The following is a 24,514-nucleotide window of genomic DNA, read 5'->3' as shown; positions in this document are numbered from 1 at the left end:
CTGGACAAACAGAAAAAAGCGTTTAAAAATACACCAAGTGTTTTTAAGGGGGAGGCCGGCATGGCTTTGGTCTGTGTGACCTTGGGCACCACAGTCCACAATTATGACCAGAGGGGTAAGCTGCTAGATGACTATTAGGGTCAACAGTATCTGCATTTGCAGTTTTCACGGTAGCAGCCGTGTTAGTCTGTATCCGCAAAAAAAGAAAAGGAGGACTCGTGGCACCTTAGGCCAACCACAGCTTCATGCCGTTGGGGGAGGTGGTCTCCCTGCGCGCTTAGCTAGGCTAGAGACGAATCTGAATGTTTTGGGCGACAGGTACCGTAGGCAGGGGTAGGCTGTGCCTTCCTAACCGCCTAGCGGGGCCCCGCCCGCGGGTCCCAGGGCTCTGCCTCGGCTTGGCGGGAGGGGACAGGGCGGGCGTCCCGGCTTCCACTCACTGTCTGCCACGAAAAAAATCACACCCCACAGAGGAACCCCTGGGCTCCCCCTCGCTGGGCGGGGCCGAGGACCAACCCCAGGCAGGGGACGGGGACGGGGGCGTTTGCTGGGTGAGTTCAAACGAGACATTCACGCTCTCGCTCCCCACCAGCGGTGCGGCGCGGCTTGAAGCGAGAACCACCAGCACATACACGGTTTGCATCGGCAGCACCCGCCCCGCTCAGCGCCGCGTGCTACGCCCCCACCCGCGGGGAGCCCTGCCTACGCCGGAGGCCCCATCCCTGCGCGCGCCGGGGCCGGGGGGCGGCTGGCTCACGCTCCGCGGCCACAGCGCTCCCGGGAGCCGCCTTCCCGCCCCGCCCTCTCCTGCCGTGGGGCGCCCGAAGCCCCGCCCCCAACAGCCCGTCTCCCAGCAACAGCGGTGCGGAGCGTCACTTCCTCGCACGTTCCCCCCCCCCTCCCCTCCCCCCGGCTCCTGCAGGGCTCGGATTGTTGTGGCCGGGGCCTCCCGGGACACGTGGTGCCGCAGCCACTGCTGCCGCCGGGGCAGCCCCGCTCGCGGGAGTGCGGGCAGCAGCATGGCCGCTCTGGCCGAGGCGGTGAGCAGCAGCAGCAGCAGCAGCAGCGCGGGGGGCCCGGCGGCAGGCGGCAGCGGCAGCAGCAGCCGGCACGAGAAGAGCCTGGGGCTCCTCACCACCAAGTTCGTGTCGCTGCTGCAGGAGGCCAAGGACGGCGTGCTGGACCTGAAAGCGGTGGGTGCGCGGGGCAGGGCCGGGTCTGCCTGGGCAGGGGGTGGTCGGATCTGGAGGAAAGCCCCTGAGGGGTTGCGGTCTGCATGGGGGTTCCTGGACGAGGCTGGGATCTGGACGGGGCTGATGGGGGCGGCCGGCGTGTTCTCCATGGGAATGTGAGGGGCTGACCTGCCCGGAGGTCCTGAGGAGAGGGGCGGGGTGGTGAAGGGGCTGAGGAGGGGTGGCCGGACCCGTGTAGCGTGCGGGGGAGTGTGGGTGACTGTGACGGAGTGGTTGCTTGTCCCTGCCTGGGTGGGCACACCTGTAAGGAGGAGTATCTCTGGGGGAGGACCCTGTTTGTGAGGGGGGGTCTCCCTGTGTGTGGTGGATCTGGGTGGTCTTTGCAGTGGAGGTGGCTTAGTGGTGGGGTGGGTGTGGAGCTGACGTCACTGGAGGGTGTAATGTGTTTTGGGATGGGGAGTCTGGAGCTACTGTCTGTGTAGGGGGTTGAATATGGGAAAAGGCAAGGGGGGGCTCTGGAACTGAAAGTGGTGTGTGTTTGAATAGACAGGCTTCTTTCTCATGCTCTGTTTCCCATAGTTCTATACAAACTGTAACTTTCCCCCAGAGAGAAACTAAAAGCTGTATTCAGGCTCCTTTCTCAGTCAAAGTGCCAAAGGGTTGTAGTTGGCAGGGACTGGCACATGAGCAGGATCCTCTCCCAAGGGAGTGTGGAGTCCGGTCAGAGCAAGTGTTTTCTTCTTTTGCAGTTCCGCTGCAGTGTAATGGGGCTGGCTTGTAAGTTGCCAGGGTCTGTGGAGCCCCAACCAGTGGCATGAATCAGTTGTGACCGAGGCCAGCCCAGGTTACAAAAGAGAACCTTTTCTGTCTGAGAACCAAGCAGAGAGTAAAAGCACCTATAATAGTGTATCTGTGTCTGGAGGCAGAGAAGACTGGGGACTGAACAGGGTTGGGGGAGGAGTGAGGCTAGGGGCGGAGGTGGTCTGGGGGGTAGACAGGGCTGGAAGTGTGGTATTCCCTCCCTGACCCCAGTGGGGGCTGGCCCAACCCATGCCCCCCGAACATTCTTCAGTGCCCTGCTAGGGGTGCGGCCATGCCCTACAGTTTGGGGACCACTGGTATAAGGCTTGTGCTGGTCTGTACTTGTAAGGCTTTCTCTGTTGCACTGTTTATTTCAGGGATTGGATGGTCATTTTTTGACGAGCCAAGAGGTTTCAACTTTCCAAGAGACCAAAAGGCTCTCTTAATAGGTACAGAATGGAACAGATTGTAGGCACCTTACCCTTGGGTGAGCACTCATGGAGACAGATCTCTACATAAGGTGTAGCCCCAACTTAGTTCAAGAGGGCATGCTGAGGCTGCCTGCCAGATCATGAAGAACTGGATCGCTAGTCTCCATAATTTGGGTTGTGTTGTAGAGTTCTGGCCACTCTGGGTTTATGTTTATGCATTACTAGTGCTTCTAACTTTCATTTTTAGAAAAAAGGCAGTTTGTGTATCTCATTTGTTTTGGAGTTATTTTAATAGAAGCACTTGTGGGATGGCTGAAATTTAATCAGCGAGTGCGGATTATAGAATTCAGAACTTGTGTAACTTACACATATGTTCACAGAAACCTCAGAAAAGCAGTTATTGGCATCCTTTCTTCAGGAACTGAAGAAGGACTAAAATTTCCTTGCCTGTTTTCTACCTATGACTGACAGAGATACTAGAAAATTTTTGTGTAAAAGGAAGATCCTATTCTGTACATTACATCCTCCATTGGAAATTCGGGAATGTAGTGTGATACATTTTAATATTATGTTGTACTTGCAAACTCTGATTTTGCTGATAGAAAATGACTATCTTTTGGTTTTTGCATTTGCACAGAAGAAAATCAGGTGACTTCCAGCTAATTCATTTCAAAATGTATTAACTTTTTTTTAAAGTAATATCCAAGATTACCTTAACTGAAACAGTTTAGTGAACATTTTTTCCTTCTGGTTTACTCACATTGTGCATTTGATAACAACGTGTATTGTCACTTTCACTATCTCCCTATATAAACAGATTTTCCCTTGTTGAAAAGACCCTTAAATGTCAATAGGGCAGCAGAAAAACAGGTAATTTTAATGAACAAAAGGACTTTTAAATAATACAAAACAAAACTTTTCAGGACATACTATTTCAATGGAGCTCAGTCAGAAACTTAAAAATATTCAGTTTCAAAGTTGATAGTATCCCTTTAACTCATTTCAGCACTTGTTCAAACTATAAATTATGAGCAGCCCAAATTGAAGTGATTTTGAAATGGTGTGACATAAAGTAGTTGTCTTGATACCCAATCAGATGCATCCAACTGTTGCCAGAGATCTCATATTTGGAGTTTGTCAGAGATCCTTGATTTAACTGTATCAGACGTTGTATGTTGCGTGATGCTTTGCTGGTCAAGAGGTTGTGCTTGCTCAAGTCTTTTAAACTGTTTAGTGTTTGAAGTAGGGTGACCAGACAGCAAGTGTGAAAAATCGGGACACGGGGTGGGGGGGTAATAAGAAAAAGACCCCAGAATCGGGACTGTCCCTATAAAATCAGGACATCTTTTCACCCTAGTTTGAAGTAGCTTGGAGACTACTTACTGAAGAAAATCTTCACAGAAGGAAAAAGCAGGATGTTCAGACATCAAATCTTGATTCTACTGAAGTCAGTAACAGAATTTTAGTGGAAGCAGGATTTATCCCTACAGTCAGGTGGACACCCAAGAACTATTGAAGATGGAAAATTCATATTACCTACAGATGAATCTTGTGAAAAAGGATGGATAATTTTGCCCAAACTGTCCTTATTACATAATTTATTTGCTATGCTGTTGTAGCCATGTTGGCTCCAGGATATTAGAGAGACAAGGTCAGTGAGGTAATATCTTTTATTGGACCAACTTCTGTTGGTGAAAGAGATAAGCTTTCAAGCTATGCAGAGCTCTCCTTCAGGAACTTTCACCAACAGAAATTGGTCCAATAAAAAAAAATTACCGTACCCACCTTTTCTCTAATTAGGAAATAACATGTACAATGAAAATTAATTTTCGCCAATTGACTGACATCTCATGTACTGTTTTTAGTGCAAAATACAGTAGAGGTTAGCTTGAAAATTTTGTGCTCCCATATAATTAATAATAAACATCAACTGTTCTTTCTGGAGTTTTATGGTGGAGAAAATGTACTTAGTGTTTAGTATTGTGCATCAGCATTGGTATAGATTAGAAACGCTAATGACTAAAGTGGTGGGTCTGACTTGAAAATGAAACTTTTCAAAGGACATTTGGAGGGTAGCCGGAAGATATTGGGACTGTCCCAGATTGTACCGCAGACTTCCTATGTGATACTGGACAAGTCAGTAAGCCTTTTTGTGCTTTAACTTTTTTGTCTGTAAAATAAGCATCGAACATCCCTGCCTCAGGGACTGCTGTGAAGTTTACTTTATTATCTGTCATGAACTTTGATATCCTCTGAAACAGTTTGATAAATGGAAAGTATAAAAGTCAGTAATGATGGTTCCAAAGATGATGGAGCAAATGGAGATTTGTTTTGAACACTGTAATATATTACATTATGGCCCATAATGGCTCCCCAAAAGTATTAGGGTTAATTTATTTAGTATGTCTGACTCTCATTCTGGAATAAGGTAGATTATGAATTTAAAGCAGAATAACTGTTTTGGCATAACTCCATGTGTGGACACTCTTATTCCTGAATAAATGTGTCCACACATGGAATTCTTCCACAGTAGATATCCTGAATAACTCCATGTGTAGACAAGTCCTGAGTTGTCTGTCTGTTGTCCACTTTTTCATGTTGTCTCTTTCAGGGTCATGGTAGTGTAGTAGTAGTGATGATTGATATTTAAAGTTTTGTCTATTTTTACCCAGAAAAACAAAGAAAATTTGAGTGAAGAATGAAAATTAAGGCTCGGGTTTAAATCTTACTACTACTTTCACTCCATCATGGCAGGTTTTCTAGGTTTAAGTCAAAAACTGTTTTCTTACACATTTTGTTTGCTGAGCTGTTAAGTATGAGTAGAAGATTGTAGTAAACTTTATTAAAGCACAGTCTGTACTGAATAAATGTTGAGTACTTTCATGACCAGTCAAACTGAACATCTGTTTAGCCCAGTATCTGCTGTAAAGCAGTTACACATGTCTCTATTAAGAAAAGTAGAAACCAAGTTGCATACCATAGCTACATTTTCAGGGAGTTACAGAATTTCTGTAGGCAGGTGGCTCATCAATTTTAGTTCCAGTAGCAGGTATCTTTATAAGCCAGGGGTTTCACATCTTAGAGAGACATTGTCTTGTGAACCGCCTATCCTTATTTGGTGTGGAAGTTGGAAGGTGTGTTATGAATGAGGCAGGGGATTTCAGGAGCGATAGGATGGTCCCATGGTTAAGGCAGCTGAACACTGCCTTGGAGAATTGGATTCTAGCCCTGCCTCTGCCATTGAGTTCATATGTGATGCTAGTTGAGTCACCTAAACCATACTTTTCACAGGTCGTTGCTAATTGTGTGTTCCTCATTTTCTGGTTTCCTGACATGAGACTCTGGGGTCTGATTTGCAGAAGAGCTGAGCACACACAGCTGCAACTGAAGTCAATGGGAACTGTGCTTTGAACCTAGAAAGTGCTATATACTGCTAAGTACTCTGAAAAATCAGTCTTAGATGTGTTAAATTTGGCACCCAAAATTAGTGGCTACTTTTGACCTTAATCTCATTAGGTATGTCTACACTGCAATTTGAGAGGTATAATTGCAGCATATGTGTACATACCTGATCTAACTTTCATCTAGCTACATCAAAGCTAGCTTGAGTAATAATAGCAGTGGAGACTCAGCAGTGGTCACTAGAGTATGTACCCAGGGTCCTGGCTGGGCAGAGCTAGTGGGTGAAGTTGCCTATGCTTTGGTATATCTGCAGGTGCTGCAATCACACCACCTGATTGTAGTGTAGACATGCTTTCTGTGCCTCAGGTCCTCATCTGTAAATAGAGATAATACCCCCTTCCCCCATGCACCAACAGCCCCACTTTACAAGGAGTTGTAAACATTAGTTAAATAATATTGATAAATTGGAGAGGGTTCAGAGAAGAGCTGTGAGATGCTTCAAGGATTAGAAAATTATATAGTAATAGACTCAATGAGCTCAATCAGTTTAGCTTAACGGAGAGAGAAGCTTAAGGGGTGACTTGATTACAGTCTATAAGTACCTACATGGGGAACATATTTAATTATGGGCTCTTCAGTTTAGCAGAGAAAGGATCCAATGGCTGGAAGCTGAAGCTTAACAAATTCAGACTGGAAATAAGTCTGAAATCTTTAACATTGAGAATGATTAACCACTGGGACAACTTACTAAAGAGTTGTGGTGGATCCTCCCTCGCTGACCACTTTTAAATCAAGAGTGGATGTTTTTCTAAAAGATCTGCTCTAGGAATGTTGTGGGGAAGTTCTCTAGCCTCTGTTACACAGGAGTTCAGACTAGATGGTCACAATGGTCCCTTCTGGCCTAGGAATCTATGAAGCAGTTGGATATTATGATGAATGCCATAGAACAACCTGTGAGGAAATTAATTCTGGCTTTAGAGCAGGGTTTGAATATTGTGCAGTAAATAAGGCATAGGGCACACATTGAACAACAAGGAGAAAACAGAATATCGAATAGCTGCTCATTAAGTGAGCACAGTCCATCCTCTGCACTGAATGAGGCAGAGGTCCTGTGAAAAAATAGTGTATGATCATATAAGTAAGGATGGCTGTGAAAAAAGCTAATGCAGTCTTGAGATGCATCAGGCAAGGTATTTCCAGTAGAGATAAGGAGGTGTTAGTACCGTTATACAAGGCACTGGTGAGACTTCATCTGGAATATTGTGTGCAGTTCTGGTCTCCATGTTTAAGAAGGAAGAATTCAAACTGGAACAGGTACAGAGAAGGGCTACTAGGATGATCCGAGGAATGGAAAACCTGTCTTCTGAAAGGAGACTCAAAGAGCTTGGCTTGTTTAGCCTAACCAAAAGAAGGTTAAGGGGAAAATTGATTGCTCTCAGAGGGATAAATACCAGGAAGGGAGAGGAATTATTTAAGATCAGTACCAATGTGGACATAAGAACAAATGGATATAAACTGGCCATCAGGAAGTTTAGACTTGAAATTAGACAAAGGTTTTTAACCAACAAAGGAGTGAAGTTCTGGAACAGCCTTCCAGAGGAAGGGGAGCAGTGGGGGCAAAGACATATCTGGCTTAAAGGCTAAGCTTGATAAATTTATGGAGGGGATGGTATGATGGGATAGCCTAATTTTGGCAATTAATTGATCTTTGACTATTAGCCATAAATATGCCCAATGGCCTGTGATGGGATGTTAGATGGATGGGATCTGAGTTACTACAGAGAATTCTTTCCTGGGTATCTGGCTGGTGAGTCTTGCCCACATGCTCAGGGTTTAGCTGATCTCCATGTTTGGGGTTGGGAGGGAATTTTCCTCCAGAGTGGATTGGCAGAGGTCCTGGGGGTTTTTCGCCTTCCTCTGCAGTGTTGGGCCTGGGTCATTTGCTGGAGGATTCTCTGCACCTTGAAGTCTTTAAACCACGATTTGAGGACTTCAATAGCTCAGATATAGGTTAAGGCAGGGATCTCAAGTTACCAGGAGGGCCGCATGAAGACTAATATATTGGCCCGAGGGCCGCATCACTGACACCCCGCTGCCCCTGGCCCCGCTCCCACTCCACCTCTTCCATGAGGACCCGCCCCTGCCCCACCTCTTAAAATGAGATTCTTTCTATCTATCTTTGCTGGATATCCAGGTAGAAGTTAAGCTTACTAAGCCTTTTGAAAAAGGTTGGGGATAATTTTGGAGACTTAATCAACATTTCTGTTCTCTAGTGAAACATTTCAATTGTCCAAAGCCATGAGCTATTGCTAAGGGTGTAATGACTTCCACATTTGTCCATTAAATTGCTGTGCTATGTTTCTATCTCATTTCTTTCTATGTGTTTAGATAGCTTTAGTATGGAACACGCTATATAAAAGTAAAATCACTTCTACTCCCAATTCTAATTGTGTGTTACATTCTTAATACAAGGGTCTGTATTAAAGGCATTCTTAATTATAAAGTTGCTACACTCCGTTATGTCTTATGATTTCTATATTTCTAATGGAACACATGAAGAATCAATCTGCTTTGTCACTCTATAAGTGTGTCATCAATGATTTGGAGAGAAGGTCCAATGGTGGGATCCAGAAATATATTAACAGAAGGTAGCTGCTCCATTTTTCATCACACAAGATGCACTGAAAATCTTTTGGCTAGACTACCCCTGGTTATTGAGGCTTTAACTATCCGTGATGTGTGGTTCTAAAGGCGAATGTGAGTTAATCCAGGATAGAACTGGATTAGTTTTTCAGAGTCACCAGAGGAGGTAGACTTCTTTCTAGCCTCCTCTACTCTGAGGGTTTAGTTGGTTATTGTTGCAGAGAGATACTGCCCTACTCCTTCCATATTCTCATTCTCCACCTTCCAAAAAGAAATTTTCAGACTTTTTTTTTAATGGGGGGGGGGAAGGAGAGGGATTGGCTATTTAATATTTGGGACATGCACAGCACCTTTGTACTCTTTCCTGCGTGGCATATACCCAGATGGCTACGGAAGAACTGGCCCCTATGTTGAAGGAACTGGCGGATTCTCTGAGCATGGTTTGTAGAGCCCTGCATGCCATTTTTGTATGGAGTTTGGCTGGACTTAGCCAGGGACTCTGATCTTGAAGGACAGTGGTGCAGAGTGTGCAAGGCCTTTTGTTTGTGGTTTGTATTTTGTTTAATGTTTCTCAGGAATTTATCAGTGTTTGTTACAAAAATTTAAAAAATGGGTGAAAACTAGTACAAAAAATCAGTCCGTTTTTTAGGTAAATATTAGCAGTTAATATTGGGGGATGGAAGGAAAGAAAAAGCAACAAATAGAAAGATAATAGTATTGAAAGTAAAAGCAGTTTAATGCTGGCTCATTTCATTAGCTGTACATTAACTGTACATACACACACGCATTCATGTACATGTGTGTATCTTCCACTACGTTGACTTACTTTAACAGACAGCTTTGCTTTTACAGTCAGACTATTTTATTATTAACATAAGAAAATCCAGTCCATTAGGTAGATGTGTTTAACATAATCAGTACTTTTCATGAACGTAAGTGGTCCAAAATTTGGGTTAAAAATCTGTAAAAACTGAATAATAGCTTTTGTAAAAACTGGGAATTGTTTTTTATTAAAAATTGGTAAAAACTGAAAACTAAGGGCCTTAAAAATGTGTAATTGGGTGTCTGTGAGTGTTGAATAGTGAACCCTTTCCCTTCAGAATTATGTCTAGAGCAGTGTTTCTCAATCTTTTTGAGTTCAGGACCATTTGTAAACTTCAATGATTTGTTGCAACCCAGAGGCCGCCCCCCTCTGGGGGGTGGGGGGATGTCGTACGGGGACAGAGGAGCTCGGAGCTAAGATTCCAGATGCTCCAGCCAGATGTGAATAGCTGGAAATCCCCTCAACCAGCAACTGGGGGTGGGGGGTAAACCAAGATATTCCCCCCCCCAAAACACACTGTCCCCACATATGGCCCATGTCGGAGGTGGAGGGGAACCTGGGGAAGGAATTTTGTGGGAGGGGGCAGAGGGATGTGGGGTATAGGGGGGAAGGATATGTGGTCAAAGCAGTGTGGGGGAGGGGCGGCGAGCCTATAGTGCCCCCAAAAACATAGCCCCATGCATTACCCATAGACAGCAGATGATAAAGGGGTAGGGGGAATTTGAGGTCCTGGCGGTAAAGTGGGGGGAATGAAGGAAGGAATTAGTTGGGGTATAGGTAGCATGACAGAGGGGAAGTCACCTGGCTGAGTGAGAGGGTACATTGGGTGAGGGCAAGCTTCGTGGGGCAGACAGGAGTGGAAGATGGGGTGCTGCTCAGTTGCAGAGCAGGATGCACTTTGGGAGGCCAATATTTATTGGAGAACATGACACCAACTGTTCCCTCTCCGCTCCTGTCCTTGTAGCTTGCTGGGCTTGGCTCCCTGCTCTGGGTGTTACATACAGCAGCGTCAAAGTACGGCTCAGGTTTAGCATGGCCACCCTGCTTTGGGAGTGGGGGTGGGTATTTGTGTGAGTGACATTGTGACCTGGCTCATGGGGTCGTAGCGCCCAGCTTGCTCACCATTGTCATTACGGAAGGGTTGCTAGGCCAAACCTAAGTGGTGTTGCAAACCTGTGTATCAGATCACAACACAGGGAGCAAGGAGAGGAGCCTAGCAATCCCTGCAACTCTTTGATGTGTTCTGGTGACCCAGTTTAGGGTCGTGACCTGTAGGTTGTGAAATCAGGGACCTAGAGTCTGTAGCACCCAGGAAGCTTGCTGAGCTTCAGGTGAGCAGCCCAATGGGCCAGCCTTTTGCCTTGGTGTGCAGATTGCTGACACTTATCTCTGTTCTTTTAACAGGCTGCTGATACTCTTGCTGTGAGACAAAAAAGAAGAATCTATGACATCACCAATGTTTTGGAAGGCATAGATTTAATTGAGAAAAAGTCAAAAAACAGCATCCAATGGAAGTAAGAAGTGTCAATTCTGCAAGTTTTCACATTCTCAAGGGGGAAAAGTTGGCCTAATTCCTTTCTCCTTGGCTATATTCAACAATAATTAAAATTCATTATGTAATCCATGGTAGCCTATGTAGAATATGTCAGTGGTCTCAATCCAATTCCTAATGACCAGGTGTCCTCACTGCAACTGGCATCCTTGTTTTCAGAGAGGCCAAGAACTGAATGGTGCTAGAGACTGAAGTACTCTGAACTGTGAAGTCTGAGGTTTTCAGCATATTTGAGGGGCAATTTAGCATTGCTGTTTTTCATATTGTACTGTGTCTAGATTGACAATCCTGAAAAGTGAATCTGGCCATTTTCATGGGCACTAAAATTTATATAACATAACTTTATAACTTGCTACTCAAAAGAAATAAATCTTTGAACTTCAAGAAGAGTTTGGACAGGGATTGGGGATGTGGCTCTGATGTGTGTGGTAGAGTTGAACAGAGCAGTGCTAAGGACCAGGCAGGCAGTGTGCTAGCCTAAGATTCGGCCTATAAGAAAACATGTTCCATTCTTCCATCGCTCCAGTGAGGAGCTAACTAGGGGGAATTGAGCTGGGTACACAGTCCTGACACAGAAAACACCACCTGCCTTGAAAATGGAAACAGTGACGGGAATCCTAATGTTGGCCCCACATTTAAAACCTTTTTTCAATATTTTTCTACTTAAAAAAGAAAAGCAGGGATTTTACTACCTCTTAGTATTTCATAATATAATTAATATGGTGGGTTTAAAAAAAAAGCAATACCTATGCTTCAAACTCTCTCTCTCTAGTTTTTTTACATTATCATTACACATATTGTGACTGCATAAAATATTGTACCTTTTAAAAGAGGTGTAGGTGCTGGCTGCAATACGAAAGAAGTCATAGACAGACTGAGGCATCTTGAAGCAGAAATTGAAGATTTGGAACTAAAAGAAAAAGAGCTGGATCAGCAAAAATTGTGGCTGCAGCAAAGCATCAAAAATGTTATGGATGACTCCACAAACAATCAATATCCTTTGGGACGTACATTGTGTGCATTCGTGAAATAGAATTAAAGAAGCACCAGTCATATATTAAAAGGTTGGTCACATAATATGACCTGCTCTAGAAGTGAGAAGATACTTGAACTAGGTGACCTAAGGGGGTTTACTAACTCTAGAAGAAATGGAATTGGTCTCAAGCATTTTTCTGTTAAAATATGATTTCAGTTTTCTTTTACACTGGTAGCGAAATTAACTTGCCTTGTGAAGCAAGTGCTATGAGACAATAGCGAGATTAATTAGGCTGTGGAATACACGGTGAGATCTAAAGGAGTAGAAGAAACTTTGCTTGTGGCATTTTAAAACCAAGCTAGACAAAGCGCTGGAAGATATACTGTAGGGAACAATCTTGTATTGGCAGAAAGAGGCAGTGGATGGTCTAATACAGTGGTTTTCAACCTGTAGTCCATGGATCCTTGGGGCTCCACAGATTTCCAAAGAGATCCCACCTTCATTCAAAATTTTTTAGGGGTCTGCAGATGAAAAAAGGTTGAAAACTACTGGTTTAATAGGTCTTTTCAAGTTTTAACCTTTGTGATTGTATCAATGGTAATCTGGAAATAATCCATCAGAAATTTACACAATGGTAATTTTTAATGCAGAAAATCCAGACATTTAGCTTTAACTGAAATTATCCTGTGTGTAAACAGGTAATAAGTATATTGTTTAAACTATGTTTGCTCATTACTTTGTAACCACATTTAGCATTTTTAGGGCTAGTCTACACTGGCAGTGGTAAAGTGCTGCTGTGGCAGCGCTTTAATATAGCTTGTATAATCGTGGCAGAGTGCTGGGAGAGAGCTCTCTCAGCGCTCTAAAAAAGCCCGCCTCCGCGAGGGGCATAGCTACCAGAGCTGGGAGTGTGGCTACCAGCACTGGAGCACTGTCTACACTGGTGTTTTACAGTGCTGCACTCGGGGGAGGGGGTGTTTTTTAACACCTCTGAGGGAGAAAGTTGCAGCGCTGTAAAGTGCTACTGTAGACAAGCCCTTAGAGGATATTGAACAAAATAGGTTATTAGAGACTTTGGAGGGGGAAGGTGCACTCTTATCTATAAAATGAAAAGGAGTACTTGTGGCACCTTAGAGACTAACAAATTTATTTGAGCTTAAGCTTTCGTGAAGTTAGCTGTAGCTCACAAAAGCTTATGCTCAAATTAATTTGTTAGTCTCTAAAGTGCCACAAGTCCTCCTTTTCTTTTTGCAGATACAGACTAACATGGCTGCTACTAGAAGTAGTTCTAAAGCACTTAACACTGTATTATGATTGTTTAATAGAAACCACTCCAATCCAATCAATGATTTTTATCACGTCGGGGGGCCTGCTTAAATGGACAGATCATTAACCTGATAGACTACAGCTGTTCTGAAGTGAATCCAGTCAATACAGATAACATAACAGGTAAGGTCCCTAATCAGCAAAGCAATTAAATGTGTTTAAGTGCTATGCTGAATTGAGGCCCAAATGAGTAGTGAAATTTTAAATTTCCCATGGAATAATTAAATTTCCCACAGCAGCGCTTTACCATTGCCAGTGTAGACTAGCATGTGCAACAATCCATTCTGAAATGAATTATCGATTGTGAAGGCACAGTTTGGTCCAGTTTTGCAAAGCTCTGAGTGGAGTCAGTTTGCTGAGAGTACTGGGAATGGAGTGGGATTGGGCACCCTAAGCCACCAGAGAAGGTCTAATAATGAGTAGTGTACCAAACCTTGTTAACAAAATAATTTAGTAATTGGAATATAATTAAATATCTAAAGCAATGTAGGTCTCAGTTTTGTCTTGTGTGATACTGTAAGCTGAATACCTAGTAAGCAAAACAAAACCCGGAGTGCCTGGCCTCTGCTTCTAAATGTTACAGATAAAATGACTTTCAGAAAACAGCTTTTACATTTGAAAAAGGGTAGATTTGAAACGAAAACTACAGTGATTAGTTATAACCTAGTTGAAACATTGACTAAGAACGTATTGCATGAAACTTCAAAATAGTTTATATAAATATATGGCACTGTCTCTCTAGCTGCGAATGGTCTCTCAGGGAAGTCCAGTCCTTAAAAAACCACCATGTGCAGTACTCAGTTTGAAATAATTATTAGTTGAATGTGGTGGGATTACAGGATTAAACCCAAAATGTTATTTTGCAGGTGGAGTTTTGACTAGGACCCATTTAAAAGTGAAAGGGAAAGCAGATGCTTTCAAAGTTGTTGTAAGTGTATGAGGATATGGGTGTACACAGAGATTTTTAAAATAGAATTTGTTTTACACCTTTGGAAGCCCTGCCATGCCCTTGCATTAAGATATATTCAGAGCTCTCTGTCCTGCTTCTCAACATCAAAAGGTTCCTATTTGGTGGTTTAAATTTTTTAAATTACATTTTAGTGGCTTACATTTGTTACAAAATAATTTATATGTTAATGGTGGCAGAGTTAGCAACTATCATTTGACTGCACCAAATTCCATCAGACAAAATCATTAAAACTAAATCATTTTGGTTCTGAATTATTTTAGAAGTAAAACTTACATAACATGGATCTGGGAACCAGTTTTCTCTCTCTTGATAATGACAATGTCTTGGTTTTGCTGTAGTTTTTACACAGAAACAGTAAAACATCTCATAGCTTTTTGTTCTGTTGATTTCTCTTAACTATACTTACAGCAGCCAATTTTTTTTTTTCAGTAAAGTGAACAATACTTTTTCTAAGCTCCAGTGCTGACCTGTGTATTTTTATGGTTGACAGGTAAAACCTTGAACATAAGGATTTTTAATAGAGAAATTCCCATAACTATGAGTTAAATCCAGTCCAAACACAGGATGATGTTTCTTTTCCAAGCCGCTTGCCTCACCTATTCTGTAGGCTGCATCTAGTTCTTTGATGAGTATGTTGTCACTGGCAGAATTCATCCTGGATTCATCCAGAATTCGTGCTGATCCACGATGGCTTTTGACATCCTGTATCGTAGTGATATGATATTAACCAGACTTATAAGTAAAAAGGAAATGGTGGTAGTATGTGTGAAATACATTTAAATAACATTTTGGAAACTTTCTAATAGTAGTCTAAGGCCAAAACTATGCTTGAAAGGCTTTGCTGGTCTAGTTATACTCGTATGCTATATTGGCAAAGCATTTATAATGTGCACATAGGTGGTAATGACAAAATTCTGCATTTGTATAGCTGCATCCACCTTAAGGGCTTTTGCCACTGTTATGTCAGTAACAGATCCCACTCTTGACCAACATTAGCTATAACAGTAAAAATTTAAAGTGTAGACCTCACCTAAACAACACATTGTAGGAACACAAACTTCTTTTGTAAACGGCACTAAATATCAACTTCACATTCCTTAGGCAGAAATCTTAGCTTCTTACTTCTTTAAAATTTCCTTGACATAAATCACATTTTCATATGTCACTCATGAAGACATCTGTAATTGCTTCAATGGTAAGTTTCTGCTAGACTGTGTTTCTGTAAGATGTTTGGAGCAGGTGGTTTAACCAGGGAAGACAAGGCCATAGTGGAGAAATTAATTAATTCTTTGTATTTGTCTTCACTGCAAAGGATGTGAGGGAGATTCCGATATTTGAGCCATTCTTTTTAGGTGACAGATCTGAGTAACTGTTCCAGATTGAGGTGTCAGTAGAGGAGGTTTTGGAACAAAGTGATACATTAAGCAGTAATAAGTCACCAGGACCAGATGGTATTCACTCAAGAGTTCTGAAGGAACTCAGAAATGAAGTTGCAGAACTACTAACTGTCATGTAGCCTATCGCTTAAATCAACTTCTGTACCAGATGACTGGTGGATATCTAATGTAACACCAATTTTTAAAAAAGGCTCCAGAGGTGATCCTGGCAATTACAGGCCAGTAAACCTAACTTTAGTACCCAGCAAATTGGTTGAAACAATAGTAAAGAACAGAATTATCAGACACATACGATGAACACGATATATTGGGGAAGAGTCAACATGGTTTTTGTAAAGGGAAATCATGCCTCACCAATGTATTAGAATTCTTTGAGGGGGTCAACAAGCATGTGGACAAGGGTGACCCAGTGAATATAGCATACTTGGACTTTCACAAAGCTTTTGACAAGGTCCTTCACCAAAGGCAAAGTAGGGAGCCATGGGATAAGCGGCAAGGTCCTTTTGTGGATCAGTATGGTTAACAGATAGGGTAGGCATAAATAGTTTTCACTGTGAAGAAAGATAAACAGCCCCGTCTCCAGAATCTGTCCTGGGACCAGCGCTGTTCAACATATTTATAAATGATCTGGAAAAAGGGGTAAAGAGTGAGGTGGCAAAGTTTGCAGATGATAAAATATATATATATATTCAGATAGTTAAGTCCAAAGCTGACTGCAAAATGTTACAAAGGGATCTCACTAAAAGTAGGTGACTGGGCAACAAAATGACAAATGAAATGCAAAGTAATGCACGTTGGAAAACATAATCCCAACTATACATACAAAATGATAAGATGTAAATTAGCTGTTACCACACAAGAAAAAGATCTTGGAGTCACTATGAGTAGTTCTCTGAAAACCTCCACTCAGTGTGCAGTGGCAGTCAATAAAAGCTGACTGAATATTAGGAAAGGGATAGAAAATATCATAATACTGCTATATAAATCCATGGTATTCCCACACTGTGAATATTGTGTGCAGTTCTGGTTGCCCTGTCTCTAAAAAAGATATATTAGAATTGGAAAAAGTACAGAGAAGGACAACAAAAACGATTAAGGGTATGGAACGGCTTCCATAGGAGGAGAGATTAAAAAGTCTGGGATTGTTCATCTTAGACAAGCGACAGCAAAGGAGGGGATGTGATAGAGGGCTATAAAATCATGAATGGTGTGGAAAAAGTGAAGAAAAGTGTTATTTACTCCTTCATGTAACACAAGAATCAGAAGTCTCCCAATGAAATTAACAGACAGCATGTTTGAAAGAAACGTAAGGAAGTACTTCTTTACACCTTGCACAAGCAACCTCTGGAACTCATTGCCAGCGGATGTTGTAAAGGCGAAAATTATAACTGGGTTAAAAAAAGAATTAGGTAAATTCATGGAGGATAGGTCCCTCAATGGTTATTAGCCAAGATCAGAGACGCAACCCCATGCTCTGGGTGTCCCTATTCCTCAGACTGCCAGAAGCTTGGACTAGACGACAGGGGGATGAAGCACTCAATAATTGCGCTGTTCTGTTCATTCCCTCAAGCATCTGGCGCCAGCCACTGTTGGAAGACAATATAGTGGGCTAGATGGACCACTGATCTGACCCAGCATGGCCATTCTTATGTTCTCATGCATTAACCATCAGACTTGAAAGAAAGCTGTTTGCTGTTTGAAACCTGTAGAAAAGGGATCTTTTCAAATACCTCTCACCCCAGCCCCTCGCCAAAAACACGTATCCTACAATACAAAATGGCTATTTAATGAAGATCTAGAATCAGGGATTCCATATTCCTGCTATTGAGCAAAGCTCTTACAACATGAGAATCATTATTTGTATTTATTATTTTATTACATAAACCTCACTATAACATTAGACCCCTGTTTTTTTTTCCCATAGTTACTTTAAATTTAGAAAATGTTTGCAAGTGTAATCATGTTTATAAGAAATGGAACTTACAATACATAGCTACATGATACTTTGAAACTACATACTTTGACAGAAGCGCCATGAGCTATTGGGTGTCTTTTCCATCTGCAGTCATGGAAGCTTGGGGTCATGGGGCTTGGTTGCCCCCAGGGCATTGTTTTTCCTAATGTAGGCTCTGCAGGACCTGTCCAAGTTCTGAGGTAGGAGATTCAGGGGGCAGGGCAGGACATGTTGGTCTGATCCACCAGAGGTTCCACAGAAAAGACAACTCAGGCCCAGGCTTCCATATATTTTCTGGGGACAGCTGCAGCCAGGGGGAATCCCTAACAGTACAGTTCCAGTGGAGCCATGCTGCTGGGGATAGGTGAAGCCAAGAGCTGGGGAATAAGCACATAACATCTGCACAGATGGCTCCACTCTTTTCATGGACTCCTCCTATTCCATGCGATTTGGGGGTGGTGAAAAACTGGGACCTCTCCCCCACTGGAGGATGTGGGAGACTCTCTGCAAAGATCTCTAGCAGAGATTTCCCTCCCAGGGTCTCCTCCTGGTTTTTCTACAAGAGGGGACAATGTGGCCCAAAGTTTAGAAAACAAAGGTTACATAAAATGCCTTTTTATTTTTTTAACTTTTCTAGTTTTGTCTGAGGAAGAACTTCAAGATAATGTTCTCTGTTACCATGTACTTGTATTTACTATAGAGTTTAACCCAAAAAATAAAAAAAGGTTATTACAAGAGTTCACTAATTATAAAATATGGAAACACTTAGCACTTCTCTCACTGTAAACCTCATTCTAGCTCGCAATATACTGTGAGAGAAAGCAGCATTATCCTAATTTCATAGGTGGGAAACTGAGGCACAGAGAAGTGAAGTGACTTTCCCCTGGTATTTCAAAGAGTCAGTAAGTTACAGAAAGAACAGTGGTGTCCAAGTGCACTGTGCAAGATAACTACACCCAAATTGTACATCTACAGAGGCTGGAGTTCTGGGGACATATAAAGCTAAGTCCTTGGATATCATGGTTATGAATACAAAGATGGACAGCTTTTCCTCAAGCTTTGCTCTCATTCATGTTATAATTTGTTCCTGAAGATTTGTATCAAACTAATGCTGAAGTGGCATTAGAGAAGAACTATATTCCATTTGAGTGTACACAACCCCAGAATGTGTAAAATTGCATATGGTTAACATTTTCTTAAATTACTACTTCACCAGGAGACACACTTCTAGCAATTCAAGCACCTTGTGGTACGCAATTAGAAGTACCTATACCTGAAATGGTATGTACAAACTGTTTGCTTACATATGTGTGGTGAGGGAGGGCTAAGGTGCTTGTGTTGCAGCTAGCAAGGTTTGTCTCTTTGTCTGTGTGGGAGGAAAAAATTAGGATTCACCTAATTGGATGTGGACTGATATTGGGTAAACAGCATTTTTGCACATCCAGACAGAGTAAAAGTGATTGGACCTTTCAGTTAAAACAAGATACTTTTGGTTTTCCCCTTCTTCCTTCTCTCTTCCGCTTGCAAAAGCCCAATAGCTGCTGTTTCCCTCCAGGCAAAAAGCAGTGGTGCTTCCTTCAGAGTCTGTCAATGGTGGTCTTTCAGTGGCAAGCTCCTCTCTTCCCAACCCCTGCTGGGCCAAGGAATTTGGAAACCCAAATCAGATCCAGAGAGAACAACAGAGGAAGCGATAGAAAAACAGAGGATCAGAGAATAATAGATCAAACTTGCTTTGACCAAGAACAATGGATTAAGACAATCTATTTGGCTTCATGTTTTTTACCTTCTGCTGTCTTCAATTTCTGTGATACAATGCTTTTCAGTTTTTCATGCTGCCTACATAGGTGGGGAAAGAGTGGCAAACATTTTTTGTGCAGTAGTAGGAGGATAGTGATTCCATTTGATGCGTTTCATATTTTAATTTGAGCAAGGAATGAGTCAAAGCACCATAACTAAACAATGAGGTTATAAAAAATGCCACAAGATGAACTGCAGTGCTAATCTAGTGAGACTCTCCTTTGTACTGGTAGACACAGATAACTTGTATTAGAGTTGTCTCCATGACTGAAATATCTCGCCTTTTCCCAAAATAGAAAGATAATGACTTAATCCCATGAACTAGCCAATGGTAGTAGCACTGCACACGCCAGATTGAATCACAAGAACTAACTCTTTAACATGAAGGCTTTATGTTGACTATTCTGCAGGGAAATTGTCCCCATTAACACTAATTTTCCAGTGTTCACTGAATCAGAGGGATTTGGCTATGGTGGGACAGTTAGTTCTAATTAAGACAATTTTGCAGATGAGAAAATTATTTTAAAGAGGCTACTGTATGTCCCAGTGGTCAGTTTTTAGTGGGAATCCTGCTGTGATTCACAGCTAAGCTTGAATTCAGTTACATGAGCATTGCACAGAATTCTGTACTAGAGTGCCATATGTCAGTTTTTAATTATGTGAGAATATAGAAGGGTTAATAAATGCATCCGATGAAGTGAGCTGTAGCTCACGAAAGCTTATGCTCTAATAAATTTGTTAGTCTCTAAGGTGCCACGGGTACTCCTTTTCTTTTTGCGAATACAGACTAACACGGCTGCTACTCTGAAACCTATAGAAGGGTTGTAATTTTATCGGTTATGGGGTGTGTTGGTTTTAAATCTTTTTCTGTGATATGTGAGGTTAGTTAACTTTGCATAAAACTGTCTTAATGTGGTCTTATGACTAGAAAATTGTATGTCACCTTGCAATAGCACCTTGAGAATTTTATTCTTAAATAAAAGTTTTCTACCTAGGCAATTATGCATTTCCATTACTTTCTACGGCAATTGTTGCATGCGGTTATTTGGCTTAATTGTTAGTCACAAGGAATTGTAACTGTTGTTTCAATCTGCCATCTTTAAAGGGACAAAACGGACAAAAGAAATACCAGATCAGTCTAAAGAGTAGTTCAGGACCTATCCACGTGCTGCTTATTAATAAAGAATCAAGTTCCTCCACGCCTGTTGTGTTTCCAGTTCCTCCACCTGAAGACCTTACACAGCCCCCATCTCAACCTGCAACTCCACTGACTCCCCCAAAACCTACTGCATCTACTGAGAATCCATCAGAGCAGCATGACATTAACCAGGAGCAGCATTTACCACATACCCCAGTTACAGATACACCATCAGGTGGGTCCCTGGTTTGTTCCCCTTACCCCCAAAGAGATTTGTTTAGAGATCGGGTAGAGAAAGGGAATCAACTGTTAGCATAATGTAGCAGCTGCCAGCCTGAGACCTGACCCCAATGGAGTTACTGTCAGCTGGCAGGACGTTGCAGGGGGACGTTACTATCCTCTTCCTGTTCTATGTTCAGACTTCTGTTGAAATGGATTGTTCCACTTGCAATTTATCATCCTATACCAGAAACGCCTCAGAAGTGATCCAGGAACCAGCCCACAACAGGGTTCTGGGCTGTTCCTCAAGGTGATTGCGTGTGGTGTCTGAAAAAGGCTTCAAACCTCTACTGGAATGTAAAGCTTGAACATTTAACATTTATCTTTGACAAAATTGTACTAGGACAGTCCCTGCTTTGTTGCAAAAGGCAGTTGTATGTGAAAAGCAAGCTCAGCAAGGGAGATTACCTGAATTTGTTTTTATCACTAATAGATAATCAAATGCTGTTTAGCAACATACTACAGACATTGTGAACCAAATCTCTGAAGGGCCTTGAGACCTGTGCCTGGTTTTTGAAAGGAGATGACATCTCAAATACCGGCCATGTTCTACAAGTACGACTTAGCCAGATACGGGTGTGTGTGCATATAGTTCACCATAACAAACTTTGTAATATGTACTTTTCTGCCATTGTAGACAACAGTATGCAAGAGAACAACACAACTCCAGCAACTCCTTACTCTAGCCTTCCGGACTCCTTGCTGTATACGAGCCTTGCAACAGATACAACACAAACTACTGCTAGCTCAAATGACTATCAGGCCTTACTTCCCTTGGATGTTAATTGTATTCTCAAGCCAAACTCATTTGATATAGCAAAGATGGATGAGCCCACAGGTAGGCAGACTCTCTTTAGTTTAACCCTTCCTGACAAAGCTAGAAGCAGATTTCCCAGGGGAGAAGAGGCCAGCAGTTTGTCTTGTCTGCAGCCTTTCCCTTCTCCCGCCTGCAGCTCTTTTCTTTTCACCATTTTGGCTGTGGTTTCTGTCTGGTTTGGGGTAAAGTGCATCCCTCATAAAGATGCTCCATTCTGGTACATTGCTTACGTTCCCTTAGTAGTTATAAATGTTTGTATAACCTAAGAATAGCACCAGAAACTGTCCAGAAGGAAAAGTTAAGGGGTTTTATTATTTTTAGTCCAGTAGGATACTGGTCTGGTTGACTATCTCTACTGCTCTTGCAAGCATTAAGTTATAAATGTAGCAGCCTAGCAGCTAACACTCTCCATTTCAATAGCTGTTTAATGCATAGAACCTGGGCTGACTTTCACAAACAAGTGCTTTTGTGTTTAACAGGAAATATTAGTAGTGATATCATTGACGAATTGATGTCTTCAGATGGTAAGCATTTAGCATTCCTATTTTTAATAAGCAGAGTTATATTTTAAGAATGTGATTCATTCATAGGAACGTAGGACTGGAAGGGATCTCCTGACTCACTGAGTCTAGTCCTCTGCTATTGCAGGCAAATGTCATTCATATCTGAATTCACCACTTTCCTAGATGTTTGTTCAAATCTGATTCCAAACTTCATTACAAATATCTGATATTAAAACAGCTGCCAAACAGGCCCTAGCTTCCTCATTTCCCCAGGGGTGCTTGACCCCTGCTTTGCCCCCACTCCACCCTTCCCCCCCAAATCCTCTTCCCTGAACGTGCCCTGCCCCCACTCTGCCTCCTGCCCCCAGTGTCTCCTGCATGCTGCTGAACAGCTGATCCCCAGCGGGTGGGAGGAGCTGATTGGCAGAGCTGAAGGTGGGCAGGAGGTGCTGGGGTGGAGCTGACTGGCATGGCTGCCAGTGGGTGCTGAGCACCTACTATTGTTTTTCCGTGTGTGCTCCAGCCCCAGAGCACCCAGAGTCAGCGCCTATGAGGTGCTAGCACCATTTTAAGCATGACGTATTTCACTCCCACTTCTTTCCTGCTGCAGCTCTCCCTTTACACCCTTTTTCTAGTTTCCATAACTAACCTGTTTCCCCTTCCAAACTGACTGTAACTGTCAAGATATTAAGGCCCAAATCCTGCGAGCACTTACATGTGTGAGTAATGTTATACATGTATAATACCTTTAGATTCGGTGATAATACTCATTTGCATTAAATGATGCCAGTGTTCAATTTTTTGCAGGCTCAGGGTCTAATTGAGTATCCAGTTAGTGAGAAAGAGAATGACTCAGTGGTCAGGGTACTAGCCTGGAGACACCTGGGTTTAATTTCCTGCTCTGCTGCAGGCTTCCTGTGTGAGTTTGGGCAAGTCACCTAGGGCTTGTCTACGCTTACCGGAGGATTAATGCTGCAGCGATCGATGTATCAGTGGTCAGTAATCGACCGCTGATTGCTCTCCTGTCGACTCCTGTACTCCACCGGCTCGAGAAGAGTAAGGGGAGTCGATGGGAGAACGTCTCCAGTAGACATCATGTAGTGTGGACCCCACGATAAGTAGATCTAAGCTACGTCAACTTGAGTTACACTATTAACATAACTCAAATTGCGTAGCTTAGATTGACTTTCATGCATAGCGTAGACATGGCCTCAGTCTTGTCATGCCTTAGTTTCCAGTCTGTAAAGAGGGATAATAGCATGCCCCTACTTCACAGGAAAAATACATTTGAAGACGGTGAGGCACATGGATACTACAATAATGGAGGCTATATAATACAATAGATCCACTGCTAGGTACCAAACACAAAGGCTGCTTAAGTGTTGCTTTGCTGCAGCAGAGGAGACTAATCTCTGTTAGACAGCACTGGCTTTGCTGCAGGTAAGATAGCAAAGGAAATTCATTAAAGCGTAGTCAGTAAATTGCATCTATGCATTTAAATCATTTTAAACCTTATTTTGGTGGAGTTGCACAAGGATCCCCAATGCACAGTCCAGTGCTTGCAGACAACTACTGCCAAAGCAAAGCAAGTTGTAACATTTTGGACTGCTGACACTGGACATCAGCGTTTTTATTTACCTTTTGCTGGAAATGATTTGAAATTTATTGGATGTTGCAAGGCAGAATTTCAAATATAACAGATTTCTGTGATTCTATGATTAACAAAACTGTTTTTGTTTTACAGTTTTTCCTCTCTTACGACTCTCTCCTACTCCTGGAGATGACTACAACTTTAACCTGGATGATAATGAAGGAGTCTGTGATCTTTTTGATGTGCAGATACTAAATTATTAGATTCAGTGGCAACCAGACTGTCATATCTACCTCTAACTTTATAACATTCTAGACTTCTTCATAACCTAAGTGTATTAAATAATGAATGTATAACCTCTTAATTCACTGACTCTGGGAGTGTATTTCCTTTTGCTTCCTTACCTACTTCACAAAACACCTTAAATTCAAAACCATAAGAAAGGGCTCTTATCAAAATGTTCTCTGGTATTTTTTTTTACAAGTTACATTAATGTAACTCAGCTTTGAGATCCCAAGTTCTCCTCCTCTCCCCTCCCATTTTTCTTGCAGCCTTCCGGTCACTTAAAAAAAAAAAAAGAAAAGAAAAGAAAAAGACCCAGGCTTGTCACTTAGCAGAATTTTCTTTCTGAAGCTTTACTGCCAAGAAGCTTTCTGTATGTTTTTAACCTTTCACTGCAATTTTTAAAAAGTTCACTGCCAAATTTTGAAGTGAAGGACATTAAATGGGTTATGTTAAATTGTTTCAGTGAACCAATTTTGTGAAGTGCCTTCTGTTTTAGCACTTTAAGTTTCTCACATTTTAACTTCTGACATTCCACTTTCCTAGATTATAGGAAAAGTCTGTTTGTAGTTTGTATTAAAGTGTGCCAATGCTTGTATATTAACAAGATTTTTTTAATAAAACTGTACAAACAGAGTA

General features: G+C 42.3%; 1 protein-coding gene across 1 annotated transcript; it reads left to right on the top strand.

Annotated features, from left to right (window-relative positions):
* Positions 1-884: 884 nt before the first annotated feature.
* Positions 885-24,512, top strand: E2F5 (E2F transcription factor 5). Its single transcript, XM_038390651.2, has 9 exons — positions 885-1,193; positions 10,698-10,807; positions 11,677-11,838; positions 15,269-15,312; positions 18,685-18,749; positions 20,371-20,638; positions 21,320-21,520; positions 21,979-22,023; positions 23,747-24,512. Exons 1-9 carry the CDS (start codon positions 1,020-1,022, stop codon positions 23,854-23,856), a joined length of 1,179 nt encoding a protein of 392 aa, XP_038246579.1. The 5' UTR covers positions 885-1,019; the 3' UTR covers positions 23,857-24,512.
* The last annotated feature ends 2 nt before the right edge of the window (positions 24,513-24,514 follow it).

The sequence above is a fragment of the Dermochelys coriacea genome, chromosome 2 (assembly GCF_009764565.3).
Source record: "Dermochelys coriacea isolate rDerCor1 chromosome 2, rDerCor1.pri.v4, whole genome shotgun sequence".
Classification (NCBI taxonomy): domain Eukaryota; kingdom Metazoa; phylum Chordata; order Testudines; family Dermochelyidae; genus Dermochelys; species Dermochelys coriacea.
Note: the sequence above shows the minus strand (reverse complement) of the source record. Positions and strands in the feature narration are given on the sequence as shown.

What these genes read in the sequence shown, in the direction of transcription:
- E2F5 (XM_038390651.2), top strand. Translation starts at nt 1,020, where the DNA reads ATGGCCGCTCTGGCCGAGGCGGTGAGCAGCAGCAGCAGCAGCAGCAGC. An exon ending in GCGTGCTGGACCTGAAAGCG is followed by an intron (nt 1,194 to 10,697) that starts GTGGGTGCGCGG and finishes TTCTTTTAACAG; the next exon opens with GCTGCTGATACTCTTGCTGT. An exon ending in CGAATTGATGTCTTCAGATG is followed by an intron (nt 22,024 to 23,746) that starts GTAAGCATTTAG and finishes TTTGTTTTACAG; the next exon opens with TTTTTCCTCTCTTACGACTC.